This window comes from Lates calcarifer, linkage group LG1, assembly GCF_001640805.2.
Source record: "Lates calcarifer isolate ASB-BC8 linkage group LG1, TLL_Latcal_v3, whole genome shotgun sequence".
In the NCBI taxonomy this organism is placed as follows: Eukaryota; Metazoa; Chordata; class Actinopteri; family Centropomidae; genus Lates; species Lates calcarifer.
This window is the reverse complement of record NC_066833.1, coordinates 1,858,945-1,880,304: the sequence shown is the minus strand read 5'-3', so window position 1 is coordinate 1,880,304 and position 21,360 is coordinate 1,858,945. Positions and strand designations below refer to the sequence as shown.

The 21,360-nt window shown below is 41.0% G+C and overlaps 1 protein-coding gene across 1 annotated transcript; it reads right to left on the bottom strand.

The window, feature by feature from the left end:
* Positions 1-3,402: 3,402 nt before the first annotated feature.
* On the bottom strand, positions 3,403-19,475 carry LOC108881972 (MAGUK p55 subfamily member 4). Its single transcript, XM_051074516.1, has 20 exons — positions 19,445-19,475; positions 18,191-18,312; positions 18,029-18,106; positions 17,506-17,589; positions 17,277-17,408; positions 12,791-12,872; positions 12,551-12,636; positions 11,795-11,869; positions 11,304-11,500; positions 10,648-10,706; positions 10,372-10,389; positions 9,404-9,445; positions 9,270-9,290; positions 9,054-9,092; positions 8,766-8,933; positions 7,682-7,762; positions 6,997-7,090; positions 5,768-5,876; positions 4,421-4,555; positions 3,403-4,026 (listed from the first exon to the last, which is right to left on the bottom strand). The coding sequence occupies exons 1-20, from the start codon at positions 19,473-19,475 to the stop codon at positions 3,841-3,843; spliced, it is 1,839 nt and encodes a 612-aa protein (XP_050930473.1). The 3' UTR covers positions 3,403-3,840.
* Positions 19,476-21,360: the final 1,885 nt, after the last annotated feature.

Below are 21,360 nucleotides of genomic sequence, written 5' to 3'. Positions count from 1 at the left end.
AAAAGCTGGTAGGTGAACTCTGAGTTAACCACCACTTGCCTTATTGGGATAGCTCACCTAAACGAACTCCCCGACCCTTAATCCTAACTCCACCAGGTGAATGTTTTGAATTATTTAACCCTTGCAATGAATTTGGACTGAGCACACTGTTGGACTCTGTTGGACTGTAGGTACCACATTAAAAGGTTATTTTTACATCACCATCACTGAACGCGTTCTTACAGGAGGTTTAAAACAGTTGTGTGGGATGTTATTGGGATGGGTCACCTGAATTAACCACCCTGACAACCCTATAACCTTAATCCAAACTCCACCAGGTGAATGCTAAGAGTGTTTTTGGATGATTCAACCTGAATGAATTTGGACGTAAAGTTTTTAAAGACTTAACAAACTGATGGACTGCAGATACTGCTTCAAATGTACCAAAGATACCACATTAAAAGGATATCTTTACATGAACTTTGGTGAGTTTGTATTGGTGTATTATTGAATGGATGTTCAAAAGTGATTCAACACAACTAATGGTCCAGGTATCCAAAATAATAAACAGCAAACAGCCACACCTGGATGAGGTATATGATCATCTTTACCAGACTTTCACCGTTGCAAACTGCTAGAGTATATTGTAGTGTTTACCCTTACTTTTCTACCCTTACTTCTAGATCAGGAAGTTTTTTTTTTTGAAAATGACCATAACGACTAAAAAGATGAATCTAATCTATTGGTACTCATGTAACTTTTAGTACTAGCAGCGAACACTGCGCAATGTCAAACTGTTTTCTTTAAAAACAGAATCAAAACCTGAGAGGTGAAACATGGCTACTTGCTCTTAGAGGAATAAAAGAAATCAAAATATTAATTGAAATCAGTGCTTAAATGGTCTAGTGCACTCCTGGTTTCTGTCACAAAGAGGAACTATTTCTATACAACAAAAGATACTATGAATCAGTGTCTCACCTGTGCAGCTGAGTCTGTCTGCAGCTATGAAGAGGAAACACTACAGTCACAACCTTCCTCCGTCTCTGATCTTATCAAGCTGGGGGGAAAGTGTCTTAGGGGGAGCCTCAGTGTTAAAATTCTCCGTCCTTCACTTTGAATCTCTGTCCTCTGCTATTGTTTAATCCCAGGTGGTGCTTTCAGGATGACTGCGGACTTAAGAACCTTTAAATGAAAACTTAGCATAAATCAAAGTGAAGAGATAGTATGGAGCGGAAAGCTGAAACAGATGGGGGAGAGGAGGCTCATTTGCAGATTTGAGACTTGTCCCGGGGTTTAGAGTGGCAGGTGGATCATGTGCTGAGCTGTGACAGCCCTCTGGGAGCTTTGTGATTGGCTGATCAGCTGCAATGTCACCAGCTGGCACCGCTCCAAATCAGCCATGGATGCTGATAATCCCTCAGCCTGCTGCCAATCTTTTCCGTCAACAGACCCAGTCACTGTTTACTCTGCAGCTCAGAAACACTCGACTCCATCCTGTGCCTGGACGTTCAATCAGAAATGGTCTGAATTATTGGACTTTTCTTAAATAATGTTTTGGTGGTTTCCCTGCAAATTAATGCCAAGACTGAGATTTTAGATACGCTTGTTGAAAATCATAGATGTTAATATTCGCTGAAGAGTTTCTGGTAACTGCTCAGCGGCTTCTACATGAGAATTTAGAATTATTATTACCTTTATTTATTTAATTATCTGAGCAGGTTTAGTTACAGGACAGTGGTAGATGTCCGAAGAAGAGTAAAGGCAAATTGTAATCTTAGTTTGAGTTGAAGAAAAACCACGTGTATACAGGATGGAATCATCTGCATAAAAATGGATATTAAGATTCCAGACTCCATTGACAAAAACAGTGATTTTACCGAGCAGAACACAGGAGCTGCTGGAATACCACTGCCTCCATCTGTTAGTGTGTCTGTGTTACTGTGTGACTTTCAGTGGTGGAGGAAGTAATCAGATACTTTACTGAAGTAAAAGTACCACACAGTAACACAGACACACAAGCAACTCCCTCCAGCTAATGATATTAAGTTGGTTTATTTTATGACTTTATATTAAGTTGGTTTTTGAGAAATCATGAGTACTGTGACACCCACAAATCTCAGTCGTTGTAACTGCAGAAACTGAGCAGGTGTGTCGGTCCTCCCTGAGGTGAACAGGTCAAAGGTAAAAACCTTCACCACAGAAACCAGGTCAACACAACGAATCCTATTAGACCAACACACACACACTTACATACTGTGCACATGAAGCCAGGAGTGTGCCACTGCATTTACTCAATTTACACAATTAATGTGTTAAGTGAGTAATTAAATGTACTTTATGAATGCAGCTTTTTAAATTTTATTTATAATAACACGTCTGTTTTACCTTTCATCCACACCAACAATCGACTCCATCATCTCACCTCATAAAGAACATTTCAACATGTAACCACAGAGTGACACTGTGGGTTTGTGTAGTTAAATTTCCCACTCACTGTCTCATGTTATCTGCTTGTATAGATGACAGTAAAGCTGAATGATGCAGGGAGAAGATACTAATCCTCCTGTCAAATCGGCTGAGCTACATCTGCCCTGCACAGGATTAACCTGAGAAACACAGAGACACAGAGAGGAGAGGGTGGAGGGGGGGTGGAGGTTTAGAGAGACACAGGCACCCACATGATTTTATCTTGATCTTTAATTAGCACACACAGTATGGACATGTTGTTGTTACTGTGACAGTAAGAGTTAAGTCTAACTGGGTGGAATATAAAGGTTCTGGTGCTGCTGAGGTGAAACTGAGCTCAGAGGTGGAAAGTAACTAAGTACATTTACTCAAGTACTGCGTGGCCAAGTGGCCATAAGTTACATACAGATGAGAATAAATAAGATGAAAGTACTTGTCTGTGAATATACAGGAGCTGAAGCTCCACCACGATGACACTGCTGTGTAACCCATCATGTTGCACATGTTGCATCGCTGTACAAAAAATCACACACTGAGGCCACATTACACTGGATTCTGTGTGGTTCAGTGTAAACAAGCAAAGGTGGTGTATTCAAGGGTCTTCTTAACAATAGAGTGTGATCTCTGTGTAGAGGGGGCTTTTGTGATTGGTTGATGCCTTTATTCACAGTAGAAAGCTCAGAAAAACCATCCTACTTCTGCAAACTGTTGCTTTTTCGCAGTGTAATATTTCTGAAAATGTTCATGACAAAAACTGCGAACATCAGAAAAAAAGCTATTTGAAGTTATTTTCATCTCATTGTTTATCTGTCTGGACCACAGCTTCACAGCTCTGGTCTTTTCAGCTGCTGCAGGCTGTAAAAAAACCTCTGTTCACGACCTGCTCAGCAGCCAAAAAACAAACAAACAAACAAACAAAAACTGTCACTGCTTTTTTTTTTTTTTTTTACAATTTTGAGGTATGTGTACTTCACCTGAGTGTCTCAATCTTCTGCTTCTTTCTATCTCTACTCCTCTGTAAGAAAATATCGTACTTTTACTGCACTGCATTTAGTTTTCGAATCAGGCAAAAGAAAAAAAAAAAACATGATAAGGATTTAACCACTGTCTCCAGACTTTGGTTAAATTATAAAATTATTAATAATTATTAAATTGGTTAGTTTTTGGCTCGTACCAACCATTGTTGATTTCATGGAAATCTTTGGGATTATAACCATAAAGTGTGACTTTTAACAGAAAATGTGAGTTAACGTGACACAAAGCTGAACAGACACTGTACAGATTCAAATTAATTTTATATTGTCCATCTTTTTTATCCTATTTCTTGCTTGCATTCATCTCACTTGTTTCTCCTTCTCGCCACCTCCATTTTGTCTTCCTCCCACCTCTCCCCCTCTACTCGTCTCTCCGGCTCCAGCTGACAGGTATCCACTGTGGTTCGTCCTGAGCCTGTTGGATGATGGAGCAGAGCTGCATGCAGGCGTCCTGCAGGTCGTCGTTCACCAGCACGCTGTCGAAAAACTGTTTGTACTTTGTCTCCATCAGGCGCGACGCCTCCTCCAGCTCCACAAAATCATCCTCCTGCAGAGGGAGAAACACAAGACTGCTGAACAGCCCTCCTCTTTTACTGCACATCAAAGTTTACTGGTCCTCATGTGTAACATTCAGTGTGTGACCCTGGTGTTGTTGTTCTGGTAATATTTGTGGTGAGGCTTTTATCTTCTGCCTCAACCAACTGGACTGAACTGTTTGAAGATGCTTTTAGAGTTAATTTCTTCAGTGTTGTTACCTTACAGGGTTGGATTTGTAGAGCAAAGCCTCAGAATTAGGTTTTTAGATTTATTAGGTTGCTTAAAAGTGCTTGAAATTTAGTGACATCTAGTGGTGAGAACGATAATTGCAGCCAACTGACTACCAAGCATGTCAGAGAGTGCTGACTGAAGGTTCAGACATCTCTGAGGAACAGGGCTCTTACTGTGAAAGCTCTGTTGATGGTGTAGTTGGTGATGATTCGGGCATCTCTGCGGGTCTGTCTCAGTCTGTCTGGGCTGGGGGCTTTGATGAAAATCACGTAAGGCTTCAGTTTTCCTGTCCTCAGCGGCTGGATGCTCTGACAATAAAACAGCACATCTGGGGTTACTGTACTAATCCGCTAATGCACTATTTCCTCTTGTTTAAGGTTAACTTTGGCCTAAAATTACAGTGACCAGCAGCTGTGAGCTGGAGCCGGGAAGTGTTCAGAGACCTTTTAACCTCAGCCTCGTCCTGTAACATGAATGTTTTTGAAAAATGAGCCTGTTAGCTGGTGTTTCATTTTGTCTACTATTACTGAAAACTAACACTTAAACATTCTCACCTCTGATAGGTTGATCAAAATTAGTTTAACCAATTAGCACTCATCTGGGACCAAGAGATAACTGTAGACAACGTGATGTTTTTTTAGAGCAGAGGAACAGTTGGTGAACCCTCCCCTTTTTATTATGCCTGCATTGTAAGAACCGGGAACAGTTCTTAGAACACTGTTTTGAGGGACCAAGAGAAACATGTTGATAATAAACGGAACAAAACATGAATAAATGGACTGACAGTGAAATCCAGGCTTTACTGAGTTTATACGCAACCCATGTATTTCCCATACATGAGTTTTGATGTTGCTATACCAACTGCTGGCTAACTTATGTCATTTCAGTGTTGACGATGAGAATCCAAACAGAAAAGAGCCTGTGAAGGTCTGTAGTTCTCTGGGAACCATTTTGAATTGTGAGGTCCTACCATTTTTAGTGAAGCCAATTTTATTTATTTAGCCCCAAATTTAAAAAAACCCACTCAGGGGTTTTTACAAGCTACACAACATGATGCTTACCACCGTTAAACCCCCTGAAAGATCAACAGTGTTTCCTCTGAAGGAATAAATAAGTGAATCCATGACAAACAGGCATGCTTTGGATAAAGACCTCCTCTGTACAAGGTTGAGTACCACCTCCTGGTGTCACCTGGGTCTAAATCTCATCACCAAACTGCCTTTTTCCATCTGAAAAACACAGCTCACCTCTGCCTATCCCTTCATGTCCCAGAACACATCCAACTCAAACTCCATCTCATCACTTATAAACCCCTCCATAACCAAGCCCCCTCCTGCCTCTCTGACCTTCTCCATCAGCACCCTCCTTCCTACAGTCTCTGTCCATCACACACTGACCTTTCATCTGAGCTCAGACTGTTGTCTTCTCAGTGGAAGTCAGTGAGGTTGAGCCAACCTCTACTCTGCCTCTACAGTAAGTGAATCCACATTAGCTTCAACTGGCTTCTAAATGAAACTCACATGTGGTTCAACGTCGATGATGCACATCCGTCCTCGTCTCAGCACGTCATTAATGGCATCAGTGCTGGTCCCGTAAAGGTGACCTTTATACTCACCATACTCCACAAACCTGAACACACACACAGAAATTATTTAAGATCTTTTCTGTTTGTTTGTTATTACATTCAATTTTGAACCACAATAAACGCTTTCCACCTGCTGTTCCTGAACAGATTGACACAAACACTGCAATAATGTCTACTGCAATAAAAACTAAATAAGCACAAAACTTACATATAGATTTCAATCATTACACCCAAAACTATTCATTATAAAGTGGGTAAAGAATGAAATATTGGCAAAAACTGCACATTAATGAACACTTCAAAATGTCTCTAAATCTGCTTATAATATTGAGTTATACACCATTTACTGAGTGTGTATATAATGTTTCTAAAATGTAAAACTATATATGAAAAAAAACAAAACAACAACTTTTGAACCGTTTGTGACAGAGCCAGGCTTTAAATTGTTTCTGAATAGTCTGCTTTTCAAGACTACTTGAACGGTGCCTTTACAATAACCACTGCTGATTTACAGTGCCTGTAATAACGGGGTCACTAGAGTGGAAACACAGTCAGTTCTTTATTGGTTTGTTAGCTAAAAGCTACACTGCACCAGACTACAGTCATCCATGGATCAACAGTCTGTTTTCCAGTGATATATAAAACTTGTATAACAGCCATAGTCATCATAACACAGTTATTGTTGGTGTATGACCAGTGTTGACTTATTGTACATTTTTTGCTGTTACTTGGTAATGTTTAATATAATGTGGCCTTCAGTGGTAAAGTGCGCCTTCTGGTGTCATAGTGGAGAAGTGAGCTGTAACTCACTGAGCAACAGGTGGATTTACACCAAACTTCACATGGAGATCCACAACATCTAAACACAACTTTTGATACTGAATTAAAAATAATCCCTGGTTGACTGTCAAATATGGTCTGCTTACACAAAGGTGATGCACAATGGTGACTTTACACTGCACCAGAAAAAAGGGCAGGTTCTCCTGGATCAAATGATGTGCATCACCTGATACTGACTGAAGAATAAACTCAGAACTGGCAAAAATAGAAAACTATGGCCAGTTGCTATGGCTGAAGTAAAGTGTTACTGACTCTAAACCCAAATAAAACCGCAATTTAAACCATGTGAAAAGTGTAAACAGTGAAAATAAAATAAAATCCAACCTGTGGTTACAGACCATGTACTCAAACAGCTCTTTGGTAACAAAGTGGTACTCTCTTCCTGTCTGTTCCTCTGCTCTGATTCGACGAGTGGTATCTGGTCAAACAGTCAAAGCAGGTATGTAGTTAATTTTCTGATGTTAACACTGAGCAGAATCCAACAGCATCAACCAAATCCACATTAAAACAGCTGCAGATGCCACAGTGATGTCGCACAGAAATTAAATTTCTATACAAATAAATTGCAACAACAGCTATGTTTTGTGAGAAACATAACGTGACAACGTCCTGTTTTCTGTTAACATAATGAGAAAATGTTGTTCCTCACGATTACTTGACCTAAAAATCCAAAAATCATTATTAATTTTAGCTACTAACATAACTTACTGGAGATGTAAAGAAGTGGTAATTAATTTTAGAATTGTTTCTTTGTTTTTAAATGTCCTTTCAGCTCATCACATCCTGTTTTCATTAGTTGTTGTTGTTTATATGAAAGAAATAAACCTTCATCTTCATCGTCACAGAAATTCTAACAATTGTGTTTTTTGTTTTCATCAAGTGTCTTGACCTACTGATTTTTAACTTTGTTTTCAAAAGCTGCAGCATTCTTTTGTGTATCAAAAACAAACAAAACAAAACACAAACAAAAATTCTAAATTGATGTGTTAAATGTGACGAGGGAACGTACGAGGTACGGGTCCCTGGAAGGTCGAAGGATTTAGTTTGATGAGTCTCTTACGAAGTTCATTAACTCCAACTCCTGTCGCTCCTGTGCAGAGGAAAAAAAACAAAAAGAAAAACAAAAGACAAAAAATAAGAGATGAATGATTTCCTTCATTCTTTCTGGGACACCACAGAACAATAATAACACTAATACAAGGACGCTACTGGAACAATCAGGGTGAAGAAAATATCGGGACACTGATCGATAACAGGACACAGTCGGTGGTGGAATAGAAATTCTCCACAAACTAACTGAGAGATATTACAGTGATTTTTGTTGAGATTCATAAGACACAGATTGAAAGGCAGCGAGGGCCTGACAGTCATAGAGTAGTACAGATCGAGATCTAAAAATATTGGTCCATTTATTTTGTCTTTTCAATTTTTAGGTTCACTTCTATGCTGATGACTCTCACTTATACATCAAATGTGATAATCTCTGCAAACTAACTGACCTGGACTCAAAGAGAAGATAGACATCCCAAAACCTTCTATTTAAATGAAGATAATCCAGACAAGGTGCAAAGAGCCTCTCTCCAATGGCAATTCAATATAAAATTTTAGTTATTACCCATCAGGCTTTACATGGTGAAGCCCCCAACAAGTATTCTAGACAAAAGCCACTTTTCTTATCTGATGTTTTGTTTTGCTGCTTGCCTGTTTGATATCTGAATGCTTTTATTGTGAAACACTGTGTAACTTTTGTTTTAAAATGAATTATTCAAACCAAGATTTCTCAACTGATCTACTAAAAACAGACCAGGAAAGAAACAAAGAAACAAGCAAACAAAACAAAACCTGAAGGTCAGCTGAACTGTTTTCACAGGCTGAGTAGTACGTCTTTTGACAAGTGAATTACTGGGCTGTCCCTCTAAAGGTGAGAGCCAGGGAGGTGAGACTCTCCTGACATGTAGTGTCTGTCTGGGATAGCATCAGTCACTTCAGGACGAGCCCCAGACGTTACAAAAAACTAAAACTTACTTAAAAAAACACTTCCTGTTCAGCTGATTAGTAAGCTTCAGGCAGTGATTAAGATATTTGTGTCTCACCAACAAGAATAATGAGGCGGTGGTTCTCCTGCGGGGGGCGCTGATACAGAGCCACCTCCTCATAGGGGGTGGACATAGCGCTGCTGTTGGGCGAGCAGGAGGTGCAGGACTGTCGTCTCTTCCTGTAGGATGTCCTCCTCCAGAGACGGAAACTCCGACGGAAACCAGCTGAAGAGAGGTTCACTCATTCACTCATTAACTGCACATTTCTAATTCTTCTTCAGGTTTGTGTCTTAACAGAAGCTGATTCTAAGCCAAGACAAAATTCAGTATGTTAGTGTTTCTTACCCAGGTAGATCCCATCAGTAACATCAGAGTCAGCCTCATCTGAAAGAAGAACACATTCAAAACACTCACTATGTCTCCAGTATTAGCATCACTTTTAAGTATACAAAAGCATGTGCTTAAAACAGGAACTGCAGCACAAAGAATCAAAAACTTCAATCCTCATGTTGAGCATGAACTAATCAGACATTTACATGAGTCTTATACAGACTTACCTACCAAAATTTATTTCTTCCAGATCTGACGAAAAGAAAAAACAATAGTCACTACCACTGCACTGATGGATGTTGATTCATTTCAGTATAGAACAACTGTTACAGATGCTGTACACCATTATGTCTGACATGTTTTACCTGTTAGGTTATGTTTGTCATCAGCATGTGTGAGATCATCCTCTGGAAAAAATGAAACAACAAAACAGTCACAAAATGTTGTGTAATTGCAACAAACTCAACAAACATGAAACGTCTGACTTCATGTTGGATGGGGATAATGTGAAGATTTAATTCTCCTCAAGTCCTCCAAGTTAATGGAGAACCACTGAGTAACTGCCTTTAGTGATCCCCTGACTTTTCCTCTACTGTCACCATGAGGTTGACATTTTAATTAGTCTGAGCAAGTGAAGCAATTTAGCCGCCTCTGAATTTGTGGAAGCAAATGATGCTCCCAATAATTAGAAAAATTATTATTTGTGCTAAACTTATATCAAAAGATATCTGGTATTACTGAACCTGGGCCTTGTTTTCCATGGTTTTGGGTGTAAATAATTGATAGGGACAAAAATCTTTGTAATTAGTGAAGTATTGGCCCAGCAACCACCAACAGCTGCTGCAATGTAATTCAAAGAGTTTCTGACAACATGATGGTAGGATTCCTACAGAGACAGAGCTTTTTATTAAAGAGGAAGATTCTTTTAGTTTAACCAGAAACATCTCTATACATCAGTACCAGACTCCATTGACAAAAACAGGAATTTTACTGAGCAGAATACAGGAGCTGCAGGAGTCTGGTCATGATAAATATTGATGTTTCTTGCTCAACAAAGCACTGATTTTTTATTTTTTTATTTTTATCCCTATCAATCATCTACATCCAAAAACTCAAGAAAATAAGGCCCAGGTTTAAATATCCCAGAGTTATCCTTTAATTTAAGGTTGTGAGCAGGTCCTCCTCTCCACACAAAAAAACAAAAAAAAAAACCAAAAAAAAAACAAAGATAAAATAAAAACAAATAAAAACAGATTAAACTACTGAATCAAATGTCTGAATAAACACAGCAGATACTGTAATGAGTGAACTAGTTCTGCTGTATCACACTCACCGTTGTCAGCCAGGGTCACTGAGGTCGGCAGAGTTAACAGAGAGAAAAGAGACAACCGTTAAAATTGATTCCTGCTGCTTTTATGTCACATTCAACAACTGAAGAGGTAAACAGACAGGAAGGAAATATCAGACCATTATAAAAACCAACAAATAAATAAACCATCTCTATCCTGCCAGGCTGGGGATTGAAATATTGACTCTTCTCCTGCTACAATCTGCAGATGCACACATACACTGAGGTCAGTTAATAATGATAATAATGATGAGTCCTCACAGGGTCTGATGCAGGTATGGACCTGTAATGGCTGACACCACCACTGCTCCCTTTGTTTACTGGAGAGAGAGAGACAGAGATCTTAAATAGCTTCAGTGAAATGATAAATGTGATATTCAGCTGCAGTTCAAGTGAAACTTGACAGAAGAAATTATATATCACTACCAGAGTCCATTGATAAAAACAGGAATTTTACCGGCAGCTCCTGTGTTCTGCTCAGTAACACAGACATATTTCTGATCTTCCTCTTTAATAAAAAGCTCTGTCTCTGTAGGAATCCTATCATCATGTTGTCAGACACTGAGAAGAACAATCTGAGCCTACAGTGGAGTTATCTTTTAAATTTACAGCTGCATTATCTTGAAATGATGAGCTACACCGACATGATGTTCATTAACAGAATATATAACTTGTACATTTAACATACTGAAATGTAAAATTGGAAAAACACATTTCAGAAAGAGAGAAAGTTTAAAGGATTTGCAGTAAATCAGTTAAAACATGGGTATGGCTCTTTGAGGTTTGCTGGAAGTGATGAGAGTGAAAGCTTTTCTCTGTTAACATCATAATATCAGATCTTAGATGTGTCCCAGCAGCAGGTTATCACCACATGTCTGCAGCCTGTATTCAGGTATACAGGATGTGTGTGGTGTCACCTCTTCAGCATGCTGGCCGAAGGAATCAGACCGGCGCAGGACGTTACACGGGGCAGCTTCCTGGCCTGCCACCACTGTCCATCCGACTGGTCGACCACCTCCAGCAGGTCTCCTCTGCTGAACGCCATCCCTGCATTAGGACAGGGGATGGAGGAGTCCTGCAGGGGGCAGTAGTCCACCATTGCTTTCATGTACACCTGACAGACGGAGAGAAAGAAAAAAAAGAAAATCTGAATGTAGCAGCTCTCTACTTACTACTTAGTTGTAAGTTGCTTTCTTTTATTAGTAAATAGATGTCTTCACTGTTGAGGTGATGAGCTGCCAGTTTAGCATATTTTAAGACAGGAGTTGTTCAGAGAGAAGGTCCAGTTAAAGGTCCAGTATATGTTCTAGAGATATTAGCAGCCTTATGTGATTCAAGATGTAGTTAGTTGTGATATTGGCCATCGCTGTGAGAGGGCAGTAGAGGATGTTTGGTTGAGGTTTCTTACCAGCTTCTGGCTGCTGCTGCTGCTGTGAGTTGAATTTGGAATGACTTTAAACAGGATAGTTCCCTGAGAATTGATCTGACAGGAAGCAAAACACACAAAAAAGAAATGAATATAAAAATCAAATGTTTATCACAAGTATGAGCATACACAAACATTTCACACCAAAACAGTTTCATCCACTTATTATACTTATTTTCTTAACGTCTTTTCATCACAGGAAATTAAAATTAAAAATCACGTATGCCATGTCCAGTGATGGAGGAAGTGGATCCTTCAGTCACATACAAATAAGAACACCACAGTGTAGAAATACTCCATTACTATATGCTCTATTAGTAACAATTTATTTAGGTTAAAGCTCAGAAGTATTATCATCCAGATGTACTGACCAAAAGTAAGAGTATTCATTATGCAGAATTACCTGTTTCAGAATACTTAACTAACTTAAGTTATTATAATTACTGATAGGCAGCATCATTAAAGATACAAACTTTACCTACTTCATGGACTGCTCAGGGGCCAGTCGCTCTAACTGGGCTTACACCTGGTCTTAATCTAAGATGGTCTTAAGTGGAGTCTTTATAGACTTTACAGTGAGCAGGCTTTTAGATGGAAGAGGTTAGTTATTAGGGACAGAAGCAATCCATTGGACATATACAATGTAGAGAGTTGAAGAGTCAAAGTATGAACTAGCAGAACATTGGCCATCTTTATGCTTGCACATTTATTTTTGTTTCTTTACCTCTGGTGACCTACCAGTATCTGGATGACCTGCTCTGGCTCCAGACCCACCACAGGACTACCGTTCACCTCCACCAACAGATCACCAGGATGGAGGAGGCCTGAGACACATATTTAAGTCAAGTTAAGCCATTTTACTGCACATTTTGACCATGTTTAATACATCATTTTGTATCTCTGGTATTGTATCTTTTGTTATGGGGTGTCTGCAAATCAATCTCTCATTAACTCACAAACACATATATTTTATCTCACCGCTGCGGTCGGCCAGTCCTCCATGAATCACCCTGGCGATGTAGATCTCTCCTGTTTCCTCGTCCCTCCTTATAGTTGCCCCCTAACAGACAGACAGTTAAACCATGATTTAACCACATTTAATGGCTACAGCAGCAGAGACTACCAGCTCTGTATAAAGGAGGGAGGGGGAACACAGGGTTACAGAATGTCAATGGAGAAGCGATACAAATGGAGGACTGGATGAAAGCAACTGATGAAGGAAGCCTTTAAGTCACATAATTCTCCTAGACAGGCTCAAATACTGGAAGGTCTATGATCGACTGAAATCATATCTCTGACACAGGAGTCATATCTCTGACTTGATATGTAGAGTTCGCCAAGGGTCAAACCTTGGGCCTCTTTTGTTTAACCCATATATGCTGCCATTAAAAAAAATGTCATTATAATACTGTTGTTCTCGTGATGGATAGTGAAGAAAAGAATTGTCTTTTTTACTCCACAGATTCTTCTTCTTGGCCTAAACTGGGACAGTTGATTTTCAAAGGTGGCAACTTTCCATGAATTCCGTGAATGTATAGGAATTAACAGGAATATATGGGAATCAACGGTAATAAATTGCAGGTTAGCCTATTGGGAAACTTGAATGTAGCTGAAAAAACTGGGGTAAATACATTTGATCTGTGGTATTTTAGTTTAATGAGCAAAAAATAAATCAGTGTTTGTTTATACATTAGCTAACTAGCCGGTAAATCAGAAATGCAAAATTTAAGCTTGCTAACACCATTTCATTGACAATTTAAGAGGCTAGCTATCATTGTGCCAGCTAGTGTAACTGTGACGCTGAATGGGACATTTTTGGGAGGAGATCATAGGAAATCTGTTTATTCATGTTTTTTTGTTGTTCAATGAAGTTCTACTCACGAGTCAAAAATTTCATTTTTTAAAATTTGTATTGGTTTGCACATATGTCTGCTTATGACAACATATGTCTGTATCATATGTTTTTACATGATACAGTTTGTATAAATTACCCCAAATTTCCAGTTAATTCCGTTATATTCCCATTATTTCCCATAGAAACTTTCCAACTTGGAATGTTTCCAAAGTTTCCCAGCTCAACTTCCCATAAAAAATTTCTGGAAAGTTTCCAGAAATGTAGGTAACAATGTATCCTGGATCTTGCAGCCTGCAGCAGGAATGAAAATGAAACGCTGTGCATTGTTATTGTGCAGATGACACCCAAATTTACCTTACTGTATGATCAGGCAACTACAATGTCCCAATGCATCCATTTGTGCATTAAAGCATGCAATGAGTTAATGGGCCTGAGTTTCTGTCTGCAAATTAAGGTAACTGTCATCACTGCAACATAAGAAAGGTTTGGACTCAGTGCTCATCTTGCTATCAATCGATTGTGTGACAATAATGCATCACATGATAGGGTACTACAATATGTTGCTATATAGATTTGTCTTGTCCTGCTCTTAACATATGGACAGACTCTTTGAGAAGAGGAGCGACTCAAAGAGAAAGGGAAAGAGAGACGACAATGGTGATGATGATGGTCACAATTTTGAGGACAAAATAGGAAATGTGGATTGAGAAAATGTAATTTCTATGTACCTTTTAAATATTTGGCTATTTCCACCTCAAGTGATAGATCTAGTGATAAAAAAACTTCTGTCTCTTAAAAGGAGAACTGATAAAGTCTGCTTCTGGTGCATGGACAAAAATAAAACCTTGTTCCTTTAACAAAAAATTGTGATCTACGTCTTTCCTTTGGTGAAATATGTTCTTGTAATCTTGTCATTGTGAAAAAGTTAAAGAACTACTTGTGTTTTAGTCAGTTTCAGTCTATTTCCAAAACCAGAGCAAACAAGAAGAGGAGACAGTTTGTTTTTGGCCTATTTCTTCTTCTTCTTCTTGCCTGTCAAGCAGCCTGTGTTGTTACAGTGTTGTTCATCTTCCAGAGGAGCTCTAGAGACTGATCCATTGTTGAGCCTCACCTGTCCATTAGTACCACTACCACCTGCCCTACGGGTGGCACCAAAAGTCACCACTGTCCTTTTAGTGCTTCCGTTCATTCGTTTTGGACTCTGGACTCTGGACTCTGGAGACGTGGACGAAGAAGAGGAGGAGCAAGAAGAAGAGGAGGAGGAGGATGACCGGTGCCGCGGATAGGGCGTGGGAGGTTTGCGGACCATTTTTGGAGAGAAGGAGGAGACCCTTGGAGGAGGTGGAGGAGGAGTTTGCTGTTTCAGCCTGTTTTGGGGTGACGACTCAAGGTGTTTGCCAGCCACAATGAGCCCCTGGAGCTTGTCAACCACCTCAGCCAGCAGATTGAGTGCCTGGGCGTTCTCCTCCACGTTGCCTGTGATCATTTCTGTTGCTGCAACCATCTTCTGGCCAAGATGGCGAACGTCCTGAGTACCGTGCTCGATGCTGCTGGCCACTGTCTGAACGGTGAACCTGAGCTCCTCCATGCTGCACTGTTTGGTGAGCTCAGGAAGCTGAGCATGCTGGCGCTGTGATCGCTGATGCTCGTTTCGTGTCTGTTTTGGTTGATTCTGGCACCCATCATGATGTGGAGTGGTAGGGTAATAGAAGGGTTGATTTAGAAGCTCTTCACGTTTATGAGGTCCAGTTTGCCTGCCAGGGGTGGGGAGGGTGCTAACACCCTGCTGACAAGTGGAGCGAGGAGCAGCAGGACTGGAAGGTGCTGTCTGGGCTCTAAGAGGGCTCATCCCTGGACAAGACGGAGCCCTGCCGGGTGTTGGGATGTTCCTTGAGTGTCCCCCTGTAGCCCCCTTTTTGTACAAGATGGGGGAGTTGGGGAGACTGAGATTATAAGCTGGGACTGGAGGAGGAGGGTAGGCGTAGTCATCACTGCTTCCTCCAACAGAGACACCATCTCCCCCATTGGGTTTGGGTTTCTCTGAAAATGAACCTCCATGTAGAGAGGATGAAGAGATAAGGTCGGCAAAAATAGTGGCAGTGAGAAGCAAACTACACATAATTGAAACAATAACTCAGGATGAACTGAAAAAGAAACCAAATGATGGTAAGATGAAAAAAACTGATGAGGTGACACAGATTTGTTTTGACGTGGTGACGGTTGAGGATTGGTGAAGATAAAGATACAAGAGAGACGAACTGTTGATAAACTGGCCTTTGCCATGGACTTTTGGACAAAGGAATGGAGAATGCAGAAATGGTAGGTTGAATGAAGGGATAGTCATAATGTGTTAGTGAAGATACTGAGCTTCTATTTATCCAGAAGCTCATATGTCCACTTCAGGCTTCTTTAATAAACACTAACATGGTTTTTGATTCACTTTCAAGCCAATTCCTAACGAGCACTTCTGATAAATACTGACCCTGTAAACCTCTTCACTGTTGCTCCTTTGGTGACCAGATGGCTTTATGATAGATCAGACAAAGAATGACTGAATGAAGAAATGATCAAATGATTGATGATTGCATGGATTGACTGTCTTCCTCTCCTCCTCCTCCTCTTACCAGTGCAAGTTGTGGGACTAAAGACAGAGGGAGCTGATTGGTTGAGCCCTTTCTTCCAAAGCTCTGTGGTTTGCGGACACAAGCAGCAGCTTCCTGTTGACTGATAGCGGGGGAGGAAGGGCCGTGACTGGTCTCCTCTGGGGATGGGCAAAAGCCTGGCTTCACATTCGGTCACGCTGAGCTCCTCCCCCGACCACGCCCTTCTGGCAGGGATAAGGCGCTCCAGTGTGAGGCGACGCAGACTGCTCCAATGGCTACGAATCACTCCCACTCCGTCTCCTATACTCGCTCTGCGCTCTCCTCCATTCTTGTTGAATGAAAGATAAGAAACTGAATTTTTTATGGCTTAAAAAAGAGCTTTTCTTTACACCTCAAATCAAACACAGGAGCTGCCGGAATACCACTGCCTCACTACCACTAGCGTTGGAAGAAGTATTCAGATACTTTATAGAGGTAAAAGTACCACACACCTCCTGTTTTTGTCAATGGAGTCTGGTAGTGATAGAGATGTTTCTGGTTAAACTAAAAGGATCTTCCTCTTTAATAAAAAGCTCTGTCTCTGTAGGAATCCTGTCATCATGTTGTCACTCTTATAATAACAATCTGAGTCTGTCAGTGGTAAATTTTTTAGCGGACATACTTTAATGTGGACAAATGCATGATTCTGCACCAATTCCAAACATTTTTGTCCCAATCAATCATTTGCGCATAAAAACATGAGAAAATAAGGCCCAGGCTGAAAAATACCAGAGTTATCCTTTGAGTCAGATTCATAGCCACTGTTGCAGACATACATGAACACCACAAGAGTCCAGGAATCTACAACACGGGTTGCAATGACTACACCAGGACGGTCTAATTTTCCTACAGTGGAAAGCTGAGACCATTAGAACAATTTCCTATCACATATTCTTAAAAAAAACAAACTTAAGTGTAGAAGTAAAAAGGAATCTGTGGAAAGGAATGTGAAAGGAATCCATCTCACCAGTGGCTGGTTGTTCTTCACCAGACAAACAATCCTCATGGCCTCCTCATCCTCAGGTAACTCATTAGGCAGGGGGGGCAAGACAGGTCCATAGTCTGACTGGGCTACACTGTCGTGGGACGACAGAAGGGCCTGACAGAAACAGGTCCAGGTGTTAAAAAAGAGCATCAAATATGAGCTACACAAGGGCTTAGGGTCTGTATAGGACTTTATAAAATGATCTACAGACCTGTATGTGTGGTGAGCTGAGGAGGCTGTAGAGCTCTCTGGCTTCAGCTGACGGATGGCGGACGTTCTGTATTACAGTCATGATCTGATGGATGCCAACACAGAATTATAGGCTAACACTGCAGATTTAAATAAACTGTAAGGTCAGTACTTTCCTCAAACTGAGCTCAAGAGTATGTTGGTGAGACAGTGGAAAAGGTTGGAAACATTATTATTAGAATATAATATCAGCAGATCAGAGGTTCAACAGGTGTGGCAGCAGAGTCACAGTTTGTTAACACGCTGAATTTGACTTTCAGTTTTTTTGTTTTTTTTTTTTGAGGGGGCTATATCCTGCAAAAGTCCTGTTCTTGCTGTTGTATGGACTGAAAATGAGAAAACATTTTAACTAGTAAAGTTGGACATCAGTGTGTTGATCATATATCCATGGTTAGATCACGTTTTGTTTGTGTTTTACATTGCTAGAAACGTAACAACAGCTGGATGTATCATTACACCCTCCAGTGGAAGCTTGGTGTAGTCACCTCATGTGAGAGTCCTGAGGCGTAAGGCAGAAATGGGCTGGGTGTCAACCTCTGGAACTGCAACAGGCACTCGTACATCTGGCGAGAGAAAACAGGAAGTGATACATCACTTCAATGATGCTGAGTCTGTTTTTCATGCACACCTGTTGATTCAGGTTGTACCTTCAGCAGGGCACGCAGCCACGGTGCACACAGTAGTTCATGCAGCAGCTGAGCTCCACTGACGTTTCTGCTCACGGCTTGACCAATGTCGTCCACCACACTGGACAGGACCTCGCTGACACCTGCACATACAGACGTTTGAGAGCATTGACCACAGTAGTGTTTTGGCTCTCCAGGTGGTAAGGTCTGTCTGCCCACTGGTCCAACACTGGACCAGTTCTGACTGAAATATCTCAGCAGCATTAGGATGTATTGCCATGAAATGTGGACATTCAAGTTTCTCCTGATGACCTTGAGTTTTCATTTAGACCTACCTCCACTTCAGCTGATGACTGACATCCCTAGGAACTTTCCTGGTGTAATTAATGATTAATTAATAACTTCCTTTACTCATAACCTTTGTTTATTTGCCTTAAACCATAACCAAACTGTTGGTTATGGTTGATGGTTAAAGGATCTAAAAGAGTATAAAACTGTGTCTGTGTTCCAGGACTTTCATGTGACAAAAATCAGGATACTTTAACCAGGAGCTGCTGGAATACCACTGCCTCCAGATCTGTTAGTCAGCTGTCTGTGTTACTGTCAGTGATCACGTTTCCAGTGGTGGAAGAAGTACATGCAGATACTGTTACTGGAAGGTAAACAGTACCTATCACAGTAACACAGACACACTAACATGGAGATGGAGGCCAGTGGTATTCCAGCAGCATCCTGTGTTCTGGCATCAGTCTAACAGATCAACTAGTTGCTGTACTTCTTATTTCTGAATGTGTCACTTGTGTGAATGTGATTAAGATTTAATCACCATGAGCTCTGACAAGGTTATTTTTCAGACAGACGAGTCTCGGTGCACTGATTTTATGCACCACTTCAGATCGTGTAACACTGGAGCATAAAACACGATGAATCTCAGTGGACTCCAACATCCAGCAGATTAAATATATATATTTATCAGTCTGTAATTTTACAGCAGATGTTTGAGGTTGGAGGTTTCTCCTGAGCAGAAGGTGAAAAACAGACATGTTTGAACCAGACAGGATTAACATAACTGAGGATCCCCGGCCCTGCTGACAGACACTAATACCATCTGAATTAGGTTTTAGATGAGATTAAATTCAAATGAAGATCAGGTCAGGATCTGATCTGAGTTCAGGGTTAAGACTGAACCCAAGTAAGACAATGAATGTTGATCAGGTATAGAAAGGTCTAACAGAGGCTGATACAAGGATATGTGTGTATGTGTGCGTGTCTCACCGTCCTCCATTGCGTGTCTCATGGTGATCATCCAGACCCACTGTGCTGAAAATAAATAACAATGATAACTTTAAATAACCTTGTCGTGTGTGTAGAAAACTGTGCCTCCGTCATTGCTCAGCTCGTGTTATTCTGGTTCTTCCTCTTACAGCAGCAGGTTACTAAATGTGGGCTAATTTGAGGATACGTCGCCTCCTTAGCTTCTTATCTTGGCTCAGCTTCCGTTTCCACTTACACTGTCCAAGAAGAGCTTCAGTTAACAAACCTGAAAGTCATCAAAGATCAACTGAGCATGTCAGAGCGTCAAGGACACCACTACTAAAGCTTTAGATGGTTATAAAACACTACACTACCTCAAACTCTGAGGTGTTTGTAGTTGTGCACTGGTTTTAACTGCAGGAATATTTTGATAACTATGGATCTGTTTGTAGTTTTCAACTGTAAAATCGTACACATGAACCATCTGTGTCTGACTCTTCTGTAAAGCAGATGGTCAAGATTTAACTAATCCCTTAGCAGAGATGAATTATTCCCATAAATGTCATGTGTTATGTAGGAAGACAACCAACCTATTTATGGCAAACTGGACGTGGTAACACTGATGTTGCGAGGAAACCTGTGGATGGGGAAAAGGTTCAGGTTCATCCCTTCACCCTTTCTTTTACAAAGTTTCCTGCACATCGCTGAAATACATTTTTATTAAAACTACCTGTAATTTCATCCAGCCATTAGAGCAAAACACTGGATGATCAGTCAGTCACAAGTGACACTGATCATCTGGTCACAGTCCGGTGTTCTGCTGGGAAACCTCAGCTCCTTCATTCATCTGGACGTTACTTTGACATGTACCACCACCTAAACACTATCGTATACCCCCCCATGGCAACAGCACTCCCCAATGGCAGGGTCCAACAGCTGCTCAGAAATGTCTTGAGGAACACGACAACGAGCCCAGTAATGCTGCGGAGTTGAGTCCCATGAAGAAGAAATGGCTGCAGTTGATAAGTTTAGTTAGAATTCTTAAACATGAGGAAAAACAAAGTTTGACGCCAGCAGGTGCTAACGTTAGCCAGCTAACCTAGCTAACGTTCACATCGGTAGTGAAAGCAGGTCCCCCTGATATGAACTATGGGGTTTACAGGGTGTTTCTTGCGTTGAGCCACATCTTCATGTTTAATTTGTCACTGGTCCCTTTTCTGTGCTGCACAAAGATAACAAAAAGAGCTAGCTATGGCCAGACTTATTCACCTTAGCTATGCAGCCATTTCCTCTCCTTCTTGTTGCAGTGAAAGCAGCAGAATGACACTGAATAGTTTTTTGGAGTCAGATCTGTTCAAACAACACGAACACAGCACTGCAGCATCTGGAAACTCAGAGAGGTTGAACCAGGTAACAGGATTTTTGTTGGTCATGAGGTCAGACAAGTGGATGGAGACCCTCCACCCTGCGACAGGACCCAAAGGATCCGCTGCCAATGTCCCAGTGCCACACACCACAGGTCAGGCCCCACAGATGCTGGATCAGGCTGAGATCTGGGGAGTTTGGAGGCCAGGTCAACACCTCGGGCTCTTTGTCGTGTTCCTCCAGCACGTTAGCATCGTCACTGTACCGCTGAGACTCAGTCCGGCCTGACAGAGCTGCGAGCACGAGCTCTCTCACACACATAAACACACATACACCTGCTTACAAACAGTCACAACTGTAAAATAAGGCCAGCTCACCTCCTCCTCCTCCTCAGGTCCAGGTTGGTCAGGTTGCTCTGCAGCGAGTGAGCGTGTCAGCAGCAGCCAGTGGTGACTGACATGGATGTGATTTTACTACCAAACCAAAACAGACACTAATCCTCTCTAACCCGACTTAATCCACCAACCACCTCTCTCTCTCTCTCTCTCTCTCTCTCTCCTCTGCCCCTCTTC